Genomic DNA, 20,354 nt, shown 5'->3' on the forward strand with positions numbered 1-20,354 from the left:
AGATGTATTATAAGGCTAAGCTCACACTGGGTGTGTTTTTTCAGCAGCAAGACCTGCATGCTTGGCAGGAAAAGGAGCTATGGCAAAAACTCATGTGTTTGTTTTTTTTCATGCATTTTTTTTCATTCAATTCAGTGGGTGAAAAACCGCTGAAAGTGATGTGCTCTAAAAGTTTTTTTTGTGTTTTATATGCTTATTTTGAATTGTGATTTGCTTTTTGCACTTGGATTCAAGGGTTATCGACCTCGGGGTCATGACTCCATGTGATAAAATTCTGAAATCCGCCATTGAAAACAAGGCTGGTAAGTAAACCGTTAGGCTTTTTTTTTAAATTTCACACAGTTAAATTAGCACACTGTATCTTCAACAAAATGGCGTCACGTAGCTCGGTATGTATTGAACAGCAGCGCAGGCAGGATGGGGGAGCATATAATAGGATGGGGGAGCATATAATGAAATATGAGACCAGGCTGAGGGAGCATATACCAGACTCGTGGAGGAGATACCGGGACTAGCTGTAGAACCCGTTCTACGCCCGGGTGGCGAACATTTTTATTGTCACATTTTTGTGCTATGGTAAAGGGAACCTGTCACCAGAAATAACGCTGTTGACCTGCAGCTATGCAGTTCATCTGCAGGTTAACAGTATTCTTATTATTATTATGCTCTACCCAGCCAAATGCAGTGGGGAGAAAATGAACTTTATTCTCCCCGGCAGCATTCGGCCTCAGTCATGGGGTCGGGGGCACCGCGGGTTCAGTCATTGTTCTGAGAATACAGAACCGTGGCTGTTACCGCGCCTCCAGCCCTGACTGACAGCCGGCCCGCAATGTACAGGAAGTGTCAATCAGAGCCAGGGGTGCAGCTCTGTATACTCAGAGCAATGACTGAACCCGCAGCGCCCCCACCTCCATGACTGAAACTCAACTCTGGCGCGAAGATTAAAGCTCATTTTCTCCCCGTTGCATTTGGGTGCATGCAGGCGCCGAACAGCATCATAACGCTATTAACCCGCAGATTAACCGCATATCAGCAGGTCTACAGCGTTATTTCTGGTGATAGGTTCCCTTTAATTTTTTAGTACAATGCTTTAAGAAAATGGCGCAGGAGTCGGCGCGTGCACATACTGCACTGTCTGGCCTCATTTTATTCAAGACACTGTATATGGGAATTCGCAGACACAGTGTCTTAAAAAAAAAAAAATTGGAGCTGGAAATGTACCAATAAAAGTGCTCGCCACCCGGGTGTAGAACGGGTTCAATAGCTAGTCATATTATATAGCACTGTGTACTTACCATTGCTCATTTTTCCCTTTTACCCAATCAATTCTTCTCTTTTCCATTATGTCTATGACATTACGTGATTAATAGCTGACTAGCTGAATCCTTCTAATCTATATGTAGAAACAGGAGGTCAATTCCCTGTATGAGTCATAAGTCACTGCAAAAGTTGATGGTGGAGGGAGGAGGGATCAGCTGGGTCAGAAGTGAAGAAGGCAATGATAAATGCAGGGACAAGATATTTTCTGTTTCTACATGGAGCAGAGAAAAGGAAATGATTAACTGGTAGAAAAAGAAAATGAGCAATTGTAAGTACATAGTGCTATATAATATGATGACTGCAATGTATTAAGAGGATAGAAACGTTGATAGGAGGAGAAGGGCTTCTTTAAGTTTAAAGAGAAATAAGGGATTTAATTCAAAAAAGCTGGAAGTTTCCGTATCTAAAATGTGGATATGCTCTTCTTCTCACACTTAAACTTTGGAGTAAAAAATACATAGTGTTTAAGTAGACATGTGAATTATTTTAATTAATCTATATAGTGATCATAGCTCCAAATCTTTTACATAGGCCTTCAGCAATCCCTACAACAACTGTAAACGGTAGAAAACAAAAAAAGAAACACTACTTTTACCTGGAGATCCACTGATGCTACGACTGTCTAGCCCAGTCTGATTTACAAGCATCTAGAGCTGACTGCTGTGACTGTGACTGGCTGCAGCGGTCGTGCGATGGGCATTTGGTTGTTAGGACAGCAGAGGCGCCTGCGACTGTTCTGCAGTATAGCTTCCTTGGAGATGGACATCAAACAGTATTTAGTAAGCTACTTACCGTAGTTTCCTCTGCTGGTGGTTATAAGCAGCCTTAATTATAACACTTAACCCTCAGCCTATGCACAGTATTGACAGCTTTATATCAGATAGATACACAGAGCTGCAAGTAGTATAAAGAAAATCATAATTTTGTACCTAAAATGAGGTTGAAAGGTGGAAATTTACTTCAAGCCGGTCGTGTACCTAAGATTCCTATTAGTAGATGAAGAAAATTGCATTAGCCATGTTCCTTTATATGGTGAAGTATAGGTGTGTACAGGGCCTTATGGGCCAATAGTGCAGTGATTGCTGTGTCTCCTGCAGATATAATTGGTTTGTCTGGCCTTATCACCCCTTCCCTGGATGAAATGATCTTTGTTGCCAAAGAAATGGAACGTCTCTCGATAAAGCTTCCACTATTGATCGGAGGTGCTACTACGTCCCGGTATGTGTGTGGTTTTTATTTTCAAGATTACTTATTAGTTAATCTTGGGACTTTAATGAACATTGATATATTATAAAATATGTACTGTATTTTGTTTACCGTATATGTACTTTTCGTGTAACTGCTTATGTATATTGCTATAATTTTGCAGGACACACACTGCTGTGAAAATAGCTCCACGTTACAGCGCCCCAGTAATCCACTGCTTGGATGCTTCCCAAAGTGTTGTGGTTGTAAGTTCCATATTTTATGTGCATTAAGATTACACAGACACACAAGAATTTTATCACAGAAAAAAAGACAAAAATGTTATTTGATAAAGTGAATTAATATATATCCCATTGTCTGTACATTGCTGTGGGTATGTTACAGGGATCACTGTATCCTGTTTACCTGTATGTATAAATTGTGCAGTGATGTTCCTAATTGTGTAAATTCCCTTTAACACTTGGACTGGTACAAAACCTTTGGTACTAAGAGGAGTTATATGGCTTTGGCTGGGTACAATGTAAACACCATTGCTTTGGCATAAATGTGAATATTGTCATTTATTTATAATCCAGAGAGAAATGTTCACATTTTATATTCATTTGCTCAGTGTTCCCAGCTGCTGGATGAGAACTCTAAGGTTGACTTTGTAGAAGAAATAGCAGAAGAATATGAAGACATTCGCCAAGATCACTACGACTCTTTAAAGGTAGGCATATGTATAAACTGTAGCACAAACCTTTCTTTTAATATCTAGTAAGCTCTGCTGTTGATCCTCTGTAAACTGCATTTTGGGTGCTGTGAGTACACGTTGCCGTTGTCTGGAAATAACTATATTTCTACAAAGGGCTATAAGACGCGCCCCAGGTTTTAGACATCAGAAAATAGAAAAATAGTTTCCTTAACCCCTTTCTGACCTCGGACGGGATAGTACGTCCGAGGTCAGAACCCCCGCTTTGATGCGGGCTCCGGTGGTGAGCCCGCATCAAAGCCGGGACATGTCAGCTGTTTTGAACAGCTGACACGTGCCCGCAATAGGCGCGGGCAGAATTTAGATCCGCCCGCGCCTATTAACTAGTTAAATGCCGCTGTCAAACGCTGACAGCGGCATTTAACCAGCGCTTCCGGCCGGGCGTCCGGAAATGAGCGCATCGCCGACCCCCGTCACATGATCGGGGGTCAGCGATGCTTCTGCATTATAACCATAGAGGTCCTTGAGATCTGATGATCGCTGCTATGTAGCAGAGCCGATCGCGCTGTGCCAGCTTCTAGACTCCTATGGAGGCTATTGAAGCATGGCAAAAGTAAAAAAAAAAAAAAAAAAGTGAAAAAAAAAAAAAAATATAAAAGTTTAAATCACCCCCCTTTCGCCCCATTCAAAATAAATCAATAAAAAAATCAAACCTACACATATTCGGTTTCGCTGCGTTCAGAATCGCCCGATCTATCAATAAAAAAAAAGCATTAACCTGATCGCTAAACAGCGTAGCGAGAAAAAAATTAGAAACGCCAGAATTACGTTTTTTTTTGTCACCGCGACATTTCATTAAAATGCAATAATGGGCGATCAAATGAACGTATCTGCACCGAAATGGTATAATTAAAAACATCAGCTCAGCACGCAAAAAATAAGCCCTCACCCGACCCCAGATCATGAAAAATGGAGACGGTACGGGTATCGGAAAATGGCGCAATTTTTTTTTTTTTTTTTTTTTTTAAGCGAAGTTTGGAATTTTTTGTCACCACTTAGATAAAAAATAACCTAGTCATGTTAGGTGTCTATGAACTCATAATGAACTGGAGAATCATAAAGGCAGCTCAGTTTTAGCATTTAGTGAACCTAGCAAAAAAGCCAATCAAAAAACAAGTGTGGGATTGCACTTTTTGCAATTTCACTTGGAATTTTTTTCCCGTTTTCTAGTACACGACATGCTTAAACCAATGATGTCGTTCAAAAGTACAACTCGTCCCGCAAAAAATAAGCCCTCACATGGCCATATTGACGGAAAAAATAAAAAAGTTATGGCTCTGGGAAGGAGGGTAACGGAAAAACGAACACAGAAAAATGGAAAATCCCAAGGTCATGAAAGGGTTAAATGCAAACTTTCCTGATGATCTAAGGCAGTTGAGGTATAAAGTAATTTCTGTAGTTCACTGTAGATCCTCCTTTCTTGTTCTAGGGAAGAAAAAGCGGTACATTATTCCATAGTGGTAATAGAAGTAGGGATTCATTCCTGTGGTCTAAAGTAGATGTTGAAGTTAGTTTATTGGAGTTTGTTGTTATTTGTTGGAGTCAGTTTATTTTTTGTGGTATCCTTGTGTAAATGATTTATTACTGTACGTCATAAGTCTTTTCCCCTCTAATGTCCATCTGTCATGGATGCCTTGCTTGTGCTCATCCATCAGCATTCACTAAATTTTTGACCTCTATGAGCACCAGCTTTCAAGTCTTAATTTACAAAAAGGGACACGTTTGATTCTCTCAAGGAAATCACAGAGGGACCTTGAAGTCACATAATTTGCAAAAAATGGTGCTGTGCTACCCACCTAACATATCAATCCCCTCTTGAACAGCTTCATTTGCTTACTCCTATATGCAATTCATATTTCATGTTTTCATGCTATAGCGCTACATAGTTCAACTTTATTTGTTAGTTATGTAAAGATAAGGCTTCTCGATTTGCACCTATACACACCATGCTTTGCATTCATTAACAGACATGTCCAATCTAACCAAGTACAGAAGAAATAATGCGGCACTCACCAAATGGTGAAAGGATCTTCATTCTTCTGTACGTTACATCCAGACATGTACAAACACGGGAGATCATGCACTGATATTACAGATTATTTCTGTCCAGGGAGTGAGTGAACGGTGCAGTTCTCAATTCCTAGCACAGAAAGCTAAACGTAATGATTAGCCTCCTCTGCTCTCGTGTACTGCTCGTACAGATTATTGCTCTGTAGGGTGAAAGCTGCACCGTTACACACACGTATGTATTTATATGTTTTGTGATAAGTGTGGCCAAATGTAAGCAAGACTGCAATGAAGAATGCTTCCAGCTATTCATTCAGTGGTGAGAGATTAGCTATTGGTTCAATGATTGGTATTTTAGAATTTGAGTCCTGATTTTGTAAACAACCCAGACAACTTCTGCATTGGGTTTCCATGTGTTCCAGGTACTTGTGTGGCTTCTCAATAAGCACTTATTCCCCTTTTTGTCTCTTGTAGTATTGCTTAGTTATTTATTAGATGGTGGCCCGATTCTAACACATCAGGTATTTTAGAATATGTATGTGTATAGCACAGCCCACGTAGTACATTGTGCAGCCCACGTAGTACATTGCGCAGCCCACGCAGTACATTGCGCAGCCCACGCAGTACATTGCGCAGCCCACGCAGTACATTGCGCAGCCCACGCAGTACATTGCGCAGCCCACGCAGTACATTGCGCAGCCCACGCAGTACATTGCGCAGCCCACGCAGTACATTGCGCAGCCCACGCAGTACATTGCGCAGCCCACGCAGTACATTGCGCAGCCCACGCAGTACATTGCGCAGCCCATGCAGTACATAGCGCAGTACATTGCGCAGCCCACCCAGTACATAACGGATCCAAGCGAAGCGGTTACCGACGCTGCTCGTGCGCTCCGGTCTCAAGAGTGCATTGTGGTCTCGCGAGATGATGACGTAGCGGTCTCGCGAGACCGCCACGTCATCATCTCGCGAGATCGCAGCATGGACCGGTTACCGGAGCGTCGCGAGCGGGAAAGGCCTGTTGTCGATCCGGGGGCCGACGGACGGTGAGTATATAACGATTTTTATTTTTTATTTTTATTATTTTTATTTAACATTAGATCGTTTTACTATTCATGCTGCATAGGCAGCATGAATAGTAAAAAGTTGGTCACACAGGGTTAATAGCAGCGGTAACGGAGTGCATTACACCGCGGCATAACGCAGTCCGTTACCGCTGCCATTAACCCTGTGTGAGGGCAGGCTGGAGGGGAGTACGGAGCGGGCACTGACTGCGGGGAGGAAGGAGCGGCCATTTTTCCGCCGGACTGTGCCCGTCGCTGATTGGTCGTGGCTGTTTTGCCACGACCAATGAGCGACTTGGTTAACATGACAGACAGAGGCCGTGACCAATGAATATCCGTGACAGACAGAAAGACAGAGAGACAGAAAGACGGAAGTGACCCTTAGACAATTATATAGTAGATAAAAATATTAGCTTCCCAGAAGTGCTTGCCTTGTGAAAGAAGAAAAAGAAATACATATTTTTGTCCTGTTCTAGGAAAGAAGATATCTGCCTCTACAGCAAGCGAGAGAGAAAGGGTTCCATATTGACTGGCATTCTCATCCAGTTCCCGGTGAGATTACCACATATTCTTAGCCAAACATAAAACATATTCTTAGAATGATTATACTATTAGTCATATTGGGTTTTTTTTTAAGGTAAAATCCATAGAAGCTAGATATGGGTTTGCAGGATTTGCAATTGACATGATCCCTTTTTTTTGCACACTTCTACCTGGAAGGCTGTCACTGAGTCGGATCACCTCCTTGTCTCCTAAGCCCAGAATATGCGGATGTTTCAAGTAATAAAATATGAATTATGCTATATCTTGTCCCCCAAACCTAAACATTAATCTGCTCAACTTCATGATTGCCATAGATTGCACAGCAATTCCATTTAGGGTATGTTTCCACAGGCAGAAACCGGCAGCTCTTTGGACTCCGCATATGTCCGCTCTGTCCAAAGCGCTGACGGCTTTTGAACGCCGGTGATTCCGCATGTGTTCATTGAACCATGCGGAATCACCACGTCCTATACATTGGATGGTGATATTTATCCTGCGGAGACGTAGCATCTTCGCAAGATAAATAGACATTCTGCGGTCTGGTAAGACGCGCCGCATGTCTGTTTACGCAGGGAAGCCGGAGGCCTCCCTGCCCGCATAGTGGAGATGAGATTTCATGAAATCTCATCCAATATGCTGTAACATCTGGCCACTGCGGGTTGGACGCTGTGGCTGTACACAGCGTCCAACCCGCAGTGTTTACTGACCGTGAAAACATACCCTTAAAGGGAACCTGTCAACCCCAAAATCGAAGGTGAGATAAGCCCACCGGCATCAGGGGCTTATCTACAGCATTCTGTAATGCTGTAGATAAGCCCCTGATGTATCCTGAAAGATGAGCAAAAGAGGTAAAGAGGTTGGATTATACTCACCCAGCTGCGGTCCGGTCCGGTTCTGGTCCGATAGGCGTCACGGTCCAGTTCAGCGCCTCCCATCTTCTCACGATGACGTCCTCTTCTTGTATTCACGCTGCGGCTCCGGCGCAGGCGCACTTTGTCTCTCCTGTTGAGGGCAGAGCAAAGTACTGCAGTGCGCATGCGCCGGGAAAGGTCAGAGAGGCCCAGCGCCTGCGCACTGCAGTACTTTGCTCTGCCCTCAACAGGAGAGACAAAGTACGCCTGCGCCGGAGCCGCAGCATGAAGACAAGAAGAGGACATCATCTGATGAAGATAGGAGGCACCAGACCGGACCGCAACGCCCATCGGACCGGACCGGACCGGGACCGCCCCTGGGTGAGTATCATCTAACGTCTTTTTCTCATCTTTCAGGATACATCGGGGGCTTATCTACAGCATTACAGAATGCTGTAGATAAGCCCCTGATGTAGGTAGGCTTGGCTCACCTTCGATTTTGGGGGTGACAGGTTCCCTTTAAGGGTCCGGTTTACATACAAGCCACCCTCAGATCAGCAATGTAAAGGTTAGGCTTGTCATCATTGATAGCTCTACATTGTAGGTGAATTAGTTCAAGGAGAATATAAATCCATTTTACTTAGGTATTTGTTACTACAAAAAAAGGATTTTGAGTACCTTTAATCGTTAGCATTCTGTTGTATGGGCCAAATATGTTTGATTTGTGTTGTAGCAGACCTTTATTAATTCATTCAGCCCTTTCAACTGTGTGTTCTTGATTTCCTAGTTTTTAACCTTTTTGATTTTTATTTTTTTTACCCAGTAAAACCAAAATTTTTAGGCACACGGGTGTTCAAAAACTATGACCTGGAGAAACTTTCTCAGTATATTGACTGGAAGCCTTTCTTTGATGTGTGGCAGCTCCGAGGAAAATACCCCAACAGAGGATTTCCAAAAATCTTTAATGATAAAACAGTTGGTAAGAAAGAAAAAAAAATGTGCACAAAAAATAAAAAATTGCAGATGATGATGTGCACAGACTTTGAGTTTTGCTGAAGTTCACCCTTAACAGGATTATTTCCACCCACACCTACACAACAAAAACAAGTTATCCCCATGGATAAGGTAAAATGTGCTGATCGCTGCAGTTCTGGTCTCTGGGACCCCAGTTCTCCAGAGATATTTAGTAATATCACCATTCTGAGACTGTCCACTCTTCCATTAAATGAAAAGTGCTGCCCCAGACTGATGATGGATACTCCACGGGTCAAAATTCTGTGCCAAGTCATTTTGTTATATATATTCGTGAATCTAACAATCTCTAGCTTTTCATCAAAAGCAGATTTCATATTTATTATTTATTATTATAGCGCCATTTATTCCATGGCGTTTTACATGTGAGGAGGGATATACATAATAAACAAGTACAATAATCTTAATCAATACAAGTCGTGAAGGCTCACAAACTACAAGGGATGGGTGAGGATACAGTAGGTGAGGGTAGAGCTGGTCGTGCAGTGGTTTGGTCTATCGGTGGTTACTGCCGGTTGTTGGCTTGTCGGAAGAGGTAGGTCTTCAGGTTCTTTTTGAAGGTTTCCACGGTAGGTGAGAGCCTAATATTTTGTGGTAGAGAGTTCCGGAGTATGGGTGATGCGTGGGAAAAATCTTGTATACGATTGTGGGAAGAGGAGATAAGAGGGGAGTAGAGAAGGAGATCTTATGAGGATCGGAGGTTGCGTGCAGGTGAGTACCGGGAGATGAGGTCACAGATGTATGGAGAACACTGATTGCGGATGGCTTTGTATGTCATGGTTAGGGTTTTGAACTGGAGTCATTGGGTAAAGGGGAGCCAGTGCAGGGATTGACAGGGGAGAGGCCAGGGAATAGCAGGGGGGGGGGGCAGGTGGATTAGTCGGGCAGCAGAGTTTAGAATAGATTGGAGGGGTGCGAGAGTGTTAGAGGGGAGGCCACAGAGCAGGAGGTTGCAGTAGTCAAGGCGGGAGATGATGAGGGCGTGAACTAGAGTTTTTGCGGATTCTTGGTTTAGGAATGTACGGATTCAGGAAATATTTTTGCGGGCAACCACTTTGCACCATTGTTTTCAGTTGTTGTCTCATTGAAATAGCGGAGACTGTAATGTCCCTCTCTTTTCCTTATGGCTTCTGTGTGTAGTGTTTGTAGGGTCGATACAATCAATATGTATCTCACTGTCATCGCATCCTGTACAGGAGTAAAAGCACAGCACTATGACCCGAACCAGCCATTACTATACACTGGAATCCTTCCTGAGGAAAACCATAATTTCTCACCATTATCTTTTATTTAAGGGGAAGAAGCAAAAAAAGTTTATGATGATGCACAAAAATTGCTTGAAGTCCTAATACGACAAAAAAAAATTCAGGCCCGAGGGATTGTTGGCATCTGGCCAGCTCAGAGTGTGCAAGATGACATTTTGTTATATTCAGAGGAGCAGGACCCGCATTCTTCTGCGCCTATGGCCACTTTTTATGGCCTGAGGCAACAGGTAATTTTATTTTATTTTTTTGTACAGTGTATCTGGAGAAAGTGTCTGAATATGTCCTGCCTCACCTTTGTCAATAGATTCGCGCATTACTTACTTAGTGTGCGAAATGGGAAGGAGGCACAGGGCACCTGAGATGAACTTATTCTGCATGCCTGTATCTTAATGTTTGTGCCTTGCAGGGGCCGAATAGCGGGAGCACTTATTAACACCAGTGCAGAACTAGGATTTTACATTGACATGTGCCACAACTATCCTTTTATTCCTAATCACTGCCTGAGAATACATCAGGTTAAAAAGGTATTCCATCAACTTCGCTCTGAATGTATTCACTGGTGCCACGTTCAGTATTTTACATCAGTATTTATATGTCAAACCCAGGATCAGCTGAAAAATCCAGAAGTGGTGCATATGTTTCTATTATACTTTTCCTCTGATTGTTCCACTCCTGGTTTTGTCTTATAAATACTGACCAAATACTGAACATGTGAACGTGGCCTTACTGACACTGCAGTTGCAGTACACAGATAGCTTCATGTGTCAACTGCCAGAATTGGAAATATCTCTGGGCACTGCAGTGTAACCCTTTAGATACCGCGACCAATAGCAGCATCTGAGTTTGACAGGGAGGGGACTCCTTCTGTCAGGCCATCAGCACCGTGCATCCCAATGGCAGAGATACAATAGGTTATCATGGGCCACAGGGGCCTAAAAATGGCCCCCAGGCCTATCATCCCATCTGTCTGGAAGCCTTTATTAGGCCTCTATTTGCTAGACTTACGGCCTAATGGTTTGCTTGTCACATTAACGTTGGATTTCCGGACATCCTGAAGCACCTTTAGAAGGGATCAAAGGATTTCTGCTTCAGGTTTATGGTACATGCATCGTTAAAAATAGAAAAGTGGTGCAAAAGACAATGGCATTCCCTCCCAATGCGAGATTGATACAAGCTAAGCTATAAAATATGCCCTTCAAAATGGGTACAGATTTGATGTAGGTCAAGCAGTTTGCCTGCTGTTAGATGTAAAATTATGGAGAAAAATTCCATCCTAATGTTTTGTATTCTTCAGGCTGAGAAAGACTCTGCATCTACAGACCCCTACTACTGCCTGTCTGACTTTATAGCCCCTCTGAAGTCTGGGGTGCGTGACTACCTTGGTATATTTGCGGTTGCCATTTTTGGAGTGGAAGACCTTAGCAAAGGTTATCAGAATAAAGGAGATGACTACAACAGTATCATGGTGAAAGCCCTTGGAGACAGATTAGCCGAGGTACACCTGTGGGCAGTTTTGGGGTCCTGCCTATGTTGTTATGACTTGGTGGCTCCCTCATCACGTTGGCTGCTCTGGGTCATGTTTAATCTGATCCAATGTTTGATGATGATACGTGCATTCAGCTGGCAAGAAACATGGCGTCTTTCATTCTCTTTACATACTGTATGTATGAGACTCCAGTTCTTGGTTCATCTGTCTGCACTTTGTAATGTCATTTTATTCCTTGCTCACAGAACATTCTCTCCATTTAATTTAACAAGGCGTTCGCTGAAGAAATCCACGAAAGAATAAGGAAGGATCTATGGGGTTACTGCAGTGAGGAGGCCCTGAATGTTGCTGACCTGCGCAGGATTCGCTATGAAGGCATTCGCCCAGCTCCAGGATATCCCAGCCAGCCTGATCACACAGAGAAAACCACCATGTGGAAGCTGGCAGATATAGAGGAGGCAACAGGTGCTGCAATTTTTTGGATATGAGTGCTCCGCACAGAGGCAAATGTTTCCCGTTTCATTTTCTGATGGCATAACACCAGGCTATGCTACTAGTATATGATCAGTGGAGGTCTGACCTCCAAGACCACACTAATTCAATAATATTTCCCTGCTGGCTACCTGGATGTGACTATGCAGCCTGTCCTACTCACTTGATAAAGTTATTAACTGAATATAAAAAAACTTATCTGAATTCTACCATTAGACTAGCTGAGACGAGCTAAGGGCATAAATTGCTTCTATATTAAGGTTGTTTCATTAAAAAGTGGAACAAATTTTAGTTATATGTACAATGAAATTTTATTGTAACTATATTTGCAAAAAGTTGTGATCAGTTTTACGCACTGCCATTTATCTTATGAACAGTTGAGCAAATAATTTACCGTGATAGTATATTTTCTTATTAATGTTTTCTTTTTTATATATTTAATGTATTTTTGACTTGTATAATAAAACCACTTGTATCTTGTCCATATAGGAATAAAGTTGACAGAATCACTGGCAATGTCGCCGGCTGCCGCAGTGTCCGGGTTGGTTTTTTCAAGTCCAATGTCAAAATATTTTGCAGTTGGAAAAATTTCTAAAGATCAGGTATGCTGAAAATGCATGTATTGTGCTACTTATAATCATTAGTGATCAGTGAGCGTGCTCGGATAAGATGTTATCCGAGCTCTCTCGTGTGGTAATCTAGTGTCTTCGGCGTGCTCGGAAAATATGTTCAAGTCCCCACGGCTGCATGTCTCGCGGCTGTTCGACAGTTGCAACGCATGCAGGGATTTCCTGTTTGTTGGGCAATCCCTGCATATGTTGTGGCTGTCCCAACAGCCTCATGACAAACATATTTTACTCTGTCGCCTCATTGGGGGACAAAGGACCATGGGTGTTATGCTGCTGTCCACTAGGAGGCGACACTATGCATAATCTGAAAGAGATTAACTGTGGCTCCTCCTCTGGACGGTGTCAGCTTTCTCCAGTTTTTGCTTAGTGTCGCATAGGAGGCACACCTGAAATTTTTTCTTTACTCCGTTTTTTCCAACGGGATTACAGATGAAGAAAAGTGGCTCTCCTGTGAGACTCCCGGCATGACTCCTTCCTCGGCCCCCTATTATGGGGTGCCCGGTTGAAGTGGAGATAGCTATTCCCCATGTCGCTCCTTCCACAGTCCCTTGGGTGCTGGTTCGAAGTCGAGACCCCCCCCCCCTCATTCCCCAATTCCTTTTGGTTTCTGGGTTGAGGTCGAGGCGAGGATAAAGCCCCCTGATGGTCACACAGCACCCTCCCTAATCCCCCTCTGCGGGCATTAGGTTGAGACGCCTCAGGTAGGGCCTGTACAGGCAGCACCCAGCAATGGGCCAGCACACTGCGCCTGCATCCAGGGACCCCAGCCCAGCTGCGGGCTCCTGTTGGGGCCGGGGGGAGTGCAGGCAGGCATGGCACAATACAGACACAGGGCTCCCTGCGTCCCTGTCTCTGCAGCAGCACCAGCTCTATACTGCCTCGGGGGGACCCCCCACCGGGCCCCCCTTCCGCTTATAGCCCCACCGCTATCCTGCCTTTAAATCCGGGGGGGGTCCGGTTTAGATCCGACCCCCTCCCGGACTTTCGTGCCGACCTGGAGCCCTTCTCGGCATCTAATTTAGGCCCTGGCTTCGGCCTAGCTGAAGCCGCCGCCTCCTCTCCGCCCCTCGGCCCGCCCCCTGGATGACAAATATGACACTACAGTGTCATAGAGGGGGCGGATCGAGACAAAAAGAGCGCGTTTTTACACAGTTCTGCCGCCTTTTTCCAGCTCTCCGCCCCCTTCCTCTCCTTCTCAGCAGCCATTTTTTGCTGCAGATTAACCCTGCATCTCCCGGTCTGCAGGACTAGGACCAGGCAGCCAGTCTCCGGGGGGCACAGGACTGTGGATCTTCGGCGCTGGACCTAGGGGCACACTGGTGGGGTAAGATCACAGCTGGGTTTTTTACTCAGCTATGAATCCATATTCCCTATAAGGCTCCCCTATAGGCTTCTCTGCATCACTATAGGGTCCTCTACATAGCTAGCCCTTCTGCACTCTATACACTATGCCGGGCTCAAGGTCCAAGAGAACCAGGCAGAACTGCTATTATGCATTCTGCACAGCCTGTGGGACCGCTCTCCCCAGTGGCAGCACGAGCCCGCATTGCCAGAACTGTATACAGACTAATGTGTCAGAGCCCCAAGAAGCCCCTGCCAATGCCTCGGTGTCTAATGCCACGCCGGAATGGGCTAATCAGATGTCGCAATCTATGACGCAGTCTATAGATAACCTAACCTCCACATTGCTTCAGGCTCTGCAGGGTCATGCCTCGGCTATGACCGTTACCCAGCAAAGGGAGAGCTTGACTCAGGAACAAGATGACCCTGGCACATCCACTTCTAGGTCAAGACGCAAGCGGACCCATAGATCAAGTCCATCTACGTCATCCCATAGCACACGGTCATTCCCCTCTAGGGAGAGATACCGTAGCTCCAGGTCATCTAGACCGTCCCATTCCAGGGACAGACAATGCAGATCTCCGCAAGCCCCGACCAGAGAAGGCCTCCTCCCCGGCTCACCCAGCAGGGGACGCCTCAGTGATACACAGGATTTGGAAGGCATCTGCGACTCTGACTCAGACAGGGAAACGGAGGAGTCCCTGATCCCAATCCCCCCTAGCAATACAGCGCTAGTTGAGGACATAATCTCCTCCATCCATCGGGTGCTGGACATTTCTGATCCGCCACCAGAGGCCCCAGAACATAAGATTTCCTTTGAAGGACCTCTGAAGCCGCCTAAGGTTTTCTCTAACCACCCAGAGTTTAAGGCGATCCTTAAAAAGCAGCTCTCACAGCCTGAGAAAAAATGTGCTAATCGCAAATATCTGGAGGCGAGGTACCCCTTCCCACAGAAGGACACCAAGGAATGGACAGATCCACCCGAAGTGGACCCCCCAGTCTAGGTTAGCAGCACAGATCCTCCTTTCACTGCCAGATAGCTCAACCCTCAGGGACGCAGCAGACCGGCAGGTAGAACGCATGGTTTGTTCAATTTTCGACGCAGCAGGGGCATCCCTGGCTCCCGCGTTTGCCTCAATTTGGGCTGCCAAGGCCATTCTGGCCTGGGCAAAAAATTTACAAGCTCTCCAAGCATCCGCTCCTGAGCTGTCGGATCAAGCGGTTCAAATAGCAGTTGTAGCAGATTACATGCTTCATGCAGCTCTGGATTCAGCAAGGGGGGAGTAGCGGGGATAGCATCAAACGCCATCACAATTCGGCGTATCCTCTGGCTGCGGGAATGGAAAGCGGACGCAGCCTCAAAGAAGTCCCTCACGCACCTCCCCTACCTCAGTGGGAGACTTTTCGGTGAACAGTTGGACACGATGATATCCAACGCTACCGGGGTAAGAGTACTTCTCTTCCCCAACTCAGACCTAAACGCACTTACAAGAAGCGTAACCAAACTCGATTCCGATCCTTTCGGAATTCCTCGTGTTGGTCTGTTTCGCGTCCAGCACAAAATCGTAACCGTTCCCCACGCAGGGACAACTCCCGATCGACGCAAAGGTCGGACAAGACCTGGCAGTCAAAAGCAGGCCAGCCTAAGCCCAGAGGAGGAAAATCTCAGACTTTCTCCTCATCATGACTCACGGACTCCGGAAAACACCACACCAGTAGGCGGCCGACACTTGCTCTTTCATAAAGTCTGGCTGCCTATTACAGAAGACAGGTGGGTCAGGGAACTAGTGTCTTCCGCATACAAAATAGACTTCACCTCTAACCCACCGGACCAAATCTTCCTCTCTGTCCCCCCAAAACCTCTAGGCTCGTGCCTACCACCAAGCGGTCTCCTCGCTTTTTCAAGCAGGAGTCATAGTACCTGGCCCCACGACCGACCGCTTCCGAGGGTTCTACTCCAATCTGTTCGTAGTTCCCAAGAAAGGAGGCCGCGTACGGCCCATACTAGACCTAAAACAGCTCAACAAATATGTACGGGTCCGTCACTTCCGCATGGAGTCCCTTTGGTCCATCATTGCGTCCATGGAGAAGGGAGAATATCTCGCCTCCATAGACATACAAGATGCATACCTGCATATACCTATTGCACCTGCCCATCAGAGGTTTCTCAGGTTCGCAATATGCCAGGACCACTACCAATTCATGGCTCTCCCGTTCGGACTCGCCACGGCTCCCAGAGTGTTCACCAAAGTCATGGCAGCCACCATGGATGTCCTGCACTCCAGAGGCATAGTAGTCGTTCCATACTCAACCTACAAAAGTCATCACCAACCCCGAGTCAGTCCCTGACCTTCCTGGGAATGCTATTCAACACCTCCAGGGGTTTAGTGCTCCTTCCCAAGGACAAGGCACTGGCTCTTCGCCTAGGAGTTCACACCCTCCTCCGCAAACCCCCTCGATCTCTCCGGTTTGCCATGAGAGTCCTCGGCAAGATGGGGGCAGCAATAGAAGTGGTCCCATTTGCCCAGTTTCACCTCAGGCCTCTCCAACTAGCCATTCTCAAGTCCTGGGACAGGAATCCCTTTTCTCTCGACAGGGAGTTCCAGCTAACGTCAACCAGGAGGTCCCTGCACTGGTGGCTCAAGCCAACCTCGCTAGCAAAGGGGAAATCCTTTCTCACAGGTCAATGGAAGGTTCTGACCACCGACGCGAGCCTGACTGGTTGGGGTGCGATGCACCTACACAACAGGGCACAGGGCAAGTGGTCCCCAGTGGAAGCGACCATGCCCATCAACATCCTGGAAATTCGTGCCATCCTCCTGGGATTGAGTGCCTTCCATCACTTACTGGCAGCCTCTCACATCAGAATACAGTCGGACAATGCCACGGCCGTGGCATATGTGAATCACCAAGGGGGGACCCGCAGTACCCAGGCGATGCGAGAAGTGTCACACATCCTCCGCTGGGTGGAGGACACAGGGTTGGTTCTTTCGGCGGTCCACATTCCGGGTGTGGACAACTGGGAAGCAGACTTCCTCAGCCGACAAGGAATAGACTCAGGAGAGTGGGTCTCTCCATCCCGAAATTTTTCGCCAGATCTGTCAACGCTGGGGGACCCCGGATGTGGACCTAATGGCATCCCACTTCAATGCCAAGGTCTCCAACTTCATGGCCAGAACACAAGATCCGCTGTCGCTTGGAGCAGACGCTCTGGTTCAGGATTGAACCCAGTTCCAGCTTCTGTACATTTTTCCACCTCTCCCCCTGATACCCAGAGTGGTGAGGAAGATCAAGCAAGACGGAGTTCCAACCATCCTAATCGCACCGGACTGGCCCAGACGTACGCTGACATCGTACAACTTACAGCAGACGCCCCCTAGCGTCTCACCGACCGCCCCGATCTATCACAAGGCCCGTTCTACCAACAGAACTCAGGGGCTCTCAATTTGACGGCGTGGCCCTTGAGACCTGGGTTCTAACCCAGGCAGGGCTCTCGCCGGACGTCATTGGAACCATGATCAGGGCACGGAGGCCAGCTTCTGCTAAGATTTATTACCGTACCTGGAAAGCTTTCTTTACTTGGTGCGAATCTCGTGGCCAGACCCCATTCCCTTATTCCCTCCCCAAACTACTTGGTTTTCTTCAATCGGGTCTGGAGGCCAGGCTGTCCCTGGGTTCGCTTAAGAGCCAGGTGTCAGCCCTCTCAGTGCTTTTTCAAAGGCGCATTGCTACCAAGCCGCAAGTAAGGACTTTCCTTCAGGGGGTTTCCCGATTGGTTCCCCCCTACAGACGACCACTAGAAACGTGTGACCTCAACCTGGTCCTGACAGCATTGCAGGGACCACCCTTCGAACCTCTTAAGGAGGTCCCGCTCCGCCTTCTATCCCAGAAGGTGGTTTTCCTGGTGGCAACCACCTCACTACGCAGTGTGTCTGAACTGACAGCACTCTCCTGCAGACGGCCCTTTCTGGCTTTTCACCAGGACAAGGTAGTCCTCCGTACGGTCCCATACTTCCTTCCGAAGGTTGTGTCCACCTTCCACCTCAATGAGGAAATTTCTCTGCCTTCCCTTTGTCCGGTCCCGGTTCATAGAGTGGAGAAGGCTCTGCATACGCTTGACCTTGTCAGGGCATTGCGTATGTATGTGTCTAGGACTGCGTCCTTCTGGAGGTCTGATTCTCTTTTCCTCCTTCCAGAAGGCGGCCGCAAGGGTCTGCTGGCTTCCAAAGCTACCCTTGCCAGGTGCATCAAATCCACCATACAAGAGGCCTACCGCCTTAAGAATTCTCCTCTTCCAGCTGGTATTACTGCACACTCTACTCGGGCGGTGGGGGCATCCTGGGCCATTTGGCACCAGGCTTCGGCACAACAGGTGTGTAAGGCGGCCACTTGGACTAGCCTACACACGTTTACTAACCACTACAGAGTTCATACCCATTCCTCAGCGGACGCGAGCCTGGGTTGACGGGTTCTGCAGGCGGCGGTGCCCCAAGTTTAGGAGCCTGTCTGCACAATATTTGTCCATTGCTTCCCACCCAGGGCTGCTTTGGGACGTCCCATGGTCCTGTGTCCCCCAATGAGGCGACAGAGTAAAGGAGATTTTTGTGTACTCACCGTAAAATCTCTTTCTCTTAGCCTCTAATTGGGGGACACAGCTCCCACCCTGTTGCCCTTTCCGGGCCGTTGTAACTGTTGAGTTCTCATATTGTTCCTTGAGCTCGTACATAGTGGCCTTCTTGTAGGCATGTCTATGTTATTCATGTTACGTTCCTCCTAATGCTTTTGCACAAAACTGGACAAGGCTGACTCCGTCCAGGGGTGTATACTGCAGAGGAGGAGCCACGGTTAATCTTTTTCAGATTATGCATAGTGTCGCCTCCTAGTGGACAGCAGCATAACACCCATGGTCCTGTGTCCCCCAATTAGAGGCTAAGAGAAAGAGATTTTACGGTGAGTACACAAAAATCTCCTTTTTGAGCACGCTGGAGACACTTGATTAGCACCCGAGCATGCTCAGATAACACCCTATCTGGGCATGTTCGCTCATCATTAGAGTTGAGCGAATTTGTCCAGGTTCCCTCTTATTCAGCAAGCTATAGTGTTTACCGAATAAGCTTCAGAGGAACCCGGCTTCCTGGAGAGCGCCGGTTGATCATCTGATCGGCACCGCAGCTACATGTGTCGCGACTGTGTCACTGTCGCAGCACATACATGGAGAGCCTGTTTGTTGGGCTGTCCATACATGTGCTGTGACAGTTACATAGCTGCGGCACATGCAGCTACGGAGCTGATCAAGCGGCGCGATCAATGTTTCCCTTTTCCCTTTGCAGCTTATTCGGTAAGAGCTATAGCTTGGAGAATAAGAGGGAACCCGAACAAATTCGCTCAACTCTACTCCTCTAATAATCATATGTTCCTACATTGTTTTCTATGCAAACGCCACTGAGGTTGGGGAGTAAGGGTAACATGTTGCAGGGACAGCTCTTCTGTGTTTGAGGGACAATTACACAGTGTTTTCAGCCTTAGGACACTTGTACATGGCTGTATGATAACTTTAAACAAGCCCCGTGCTATAGAATTTTGTCATTTGACATTCATGGATGAACCTTCTCTGTCGCTATACATCGGTTTTCTGTTGGAGTCTGAAAATGATTCCACTTTATTGTACAGCAGACTTGTAACTTTAATATTTAATAAGAGCATCATACATGACAGAACTATCAGAATCCTCTAATTCCACACATTTTTTTTTTAGTATGAGGGCTTGTTTTGTTTTGCAGAATAAGTTGTATTTGTCATTGGCAAGTATTTTGGAACACTCATCCAATACTTAACTTTTATAAACTGTAAATGAGATTAAATAGAAAAAAATATATATTTTTTTGTATGCATTTTATGCTTTCTTTCACTGCATAGTGTTAGGGTATGTGCACACGTAGGTGGGATGTCTGCGGATTTTCCCGCACCGGTTTTTGTAAATCCGCAGGTAAACCGCACTGCGGATTTACTGTGGAATTACCACTGAATTACCGCAGTTTTTGTGCGGATTCCACATGCGGTTTTACACCTGCGGATTCCTATTATGAAGCAGGTGTATACCGCAGCGGAATCCGCACAAAGAATTGACATGCTGCGGAATGTAAACCGCTGCGTTTCCGCGTGTTTTTTTCCGCAGCATGTGCACTGCGGATTTTGTTTTCCATAGGTTTACGTGGTACTGTAAAGAAATGGAAAACAGCTGCAGATCCGCAGCATCAAACCGCTGTGGATCTGCAGCAAAATCCGCAGTGTGTGCACCTACTCTTACCATCTGTGGGTCAGAATGATTAGGATGATTACAAATGTATATAGTTTTATCGTTTTTATA

General features: G+C 46.3%; 1 protein-coding gene across 2 annotated transcripts in view; it reads left to right on the forward strand.

Annotated features, from left to right (window-relative positions):
• MTR (5-methyltetrahydrofolate-homocysteine methyltransferase) overlaps positions 1–20,354 on the forward strand; it is a 123,164-nt gene that overhangs the window by 94,486 nt on the left and 8,324 nt on the right. For both annotated transcript variants that reach the window (XM_077282902.1, XM_077282901.1), the window contains exons 23-32: positions 235–302; positions 2,418–2,538; positions 2,690–2,771; positions 3,137–3,235; positions 6,825–6,900; positions 8,566–8,721; positions 10,070–10,266; positions 11,334–11,534; positions 11,798–11,990; positions 12,507–12,619. In XM_077282902.1, the coding sequence (XP_077139017.1) occupies positions 235–302; positions 2,418–2,538; positions 2,690–2,771; positions 3,137–3,235; positions 6,825–6,900; positions 8,566–8,721; positions 10,070–10,266; positions 11,334–11,534; positions 11,798–11,990; positions 12,507–12,619 (1,306 nt within the window). The remainder of the gene's footprint in view (positions 1–234; positions 303–2,417; positions 2,539–2,689; positions 2,772–3,136; positions 3,236–6,824; positions 6,901–8,565; positions 8,722–10,069; positions 10,267–11,333; positions 11,535–11,797; positions 11,991–12,506; positions 12,620–20,354) is intronic.

Source organism: Ranitomeya variabilis, chromosome 2 (genome assembly GCF_051348905.1).
Source record: "Ranitomeya variabilis isolate aRanVar5 chromosome 2, aRanVar5.hap1, whole genome shotgun sequence".
Classification (NCBI taxonomy): domain Eukaryota; kingdom Metazoa; phylum Chordata; class Amphibia; order Anura; family Dendrobatidae; genus Ranitomeya; species Ranitomeya variabilis.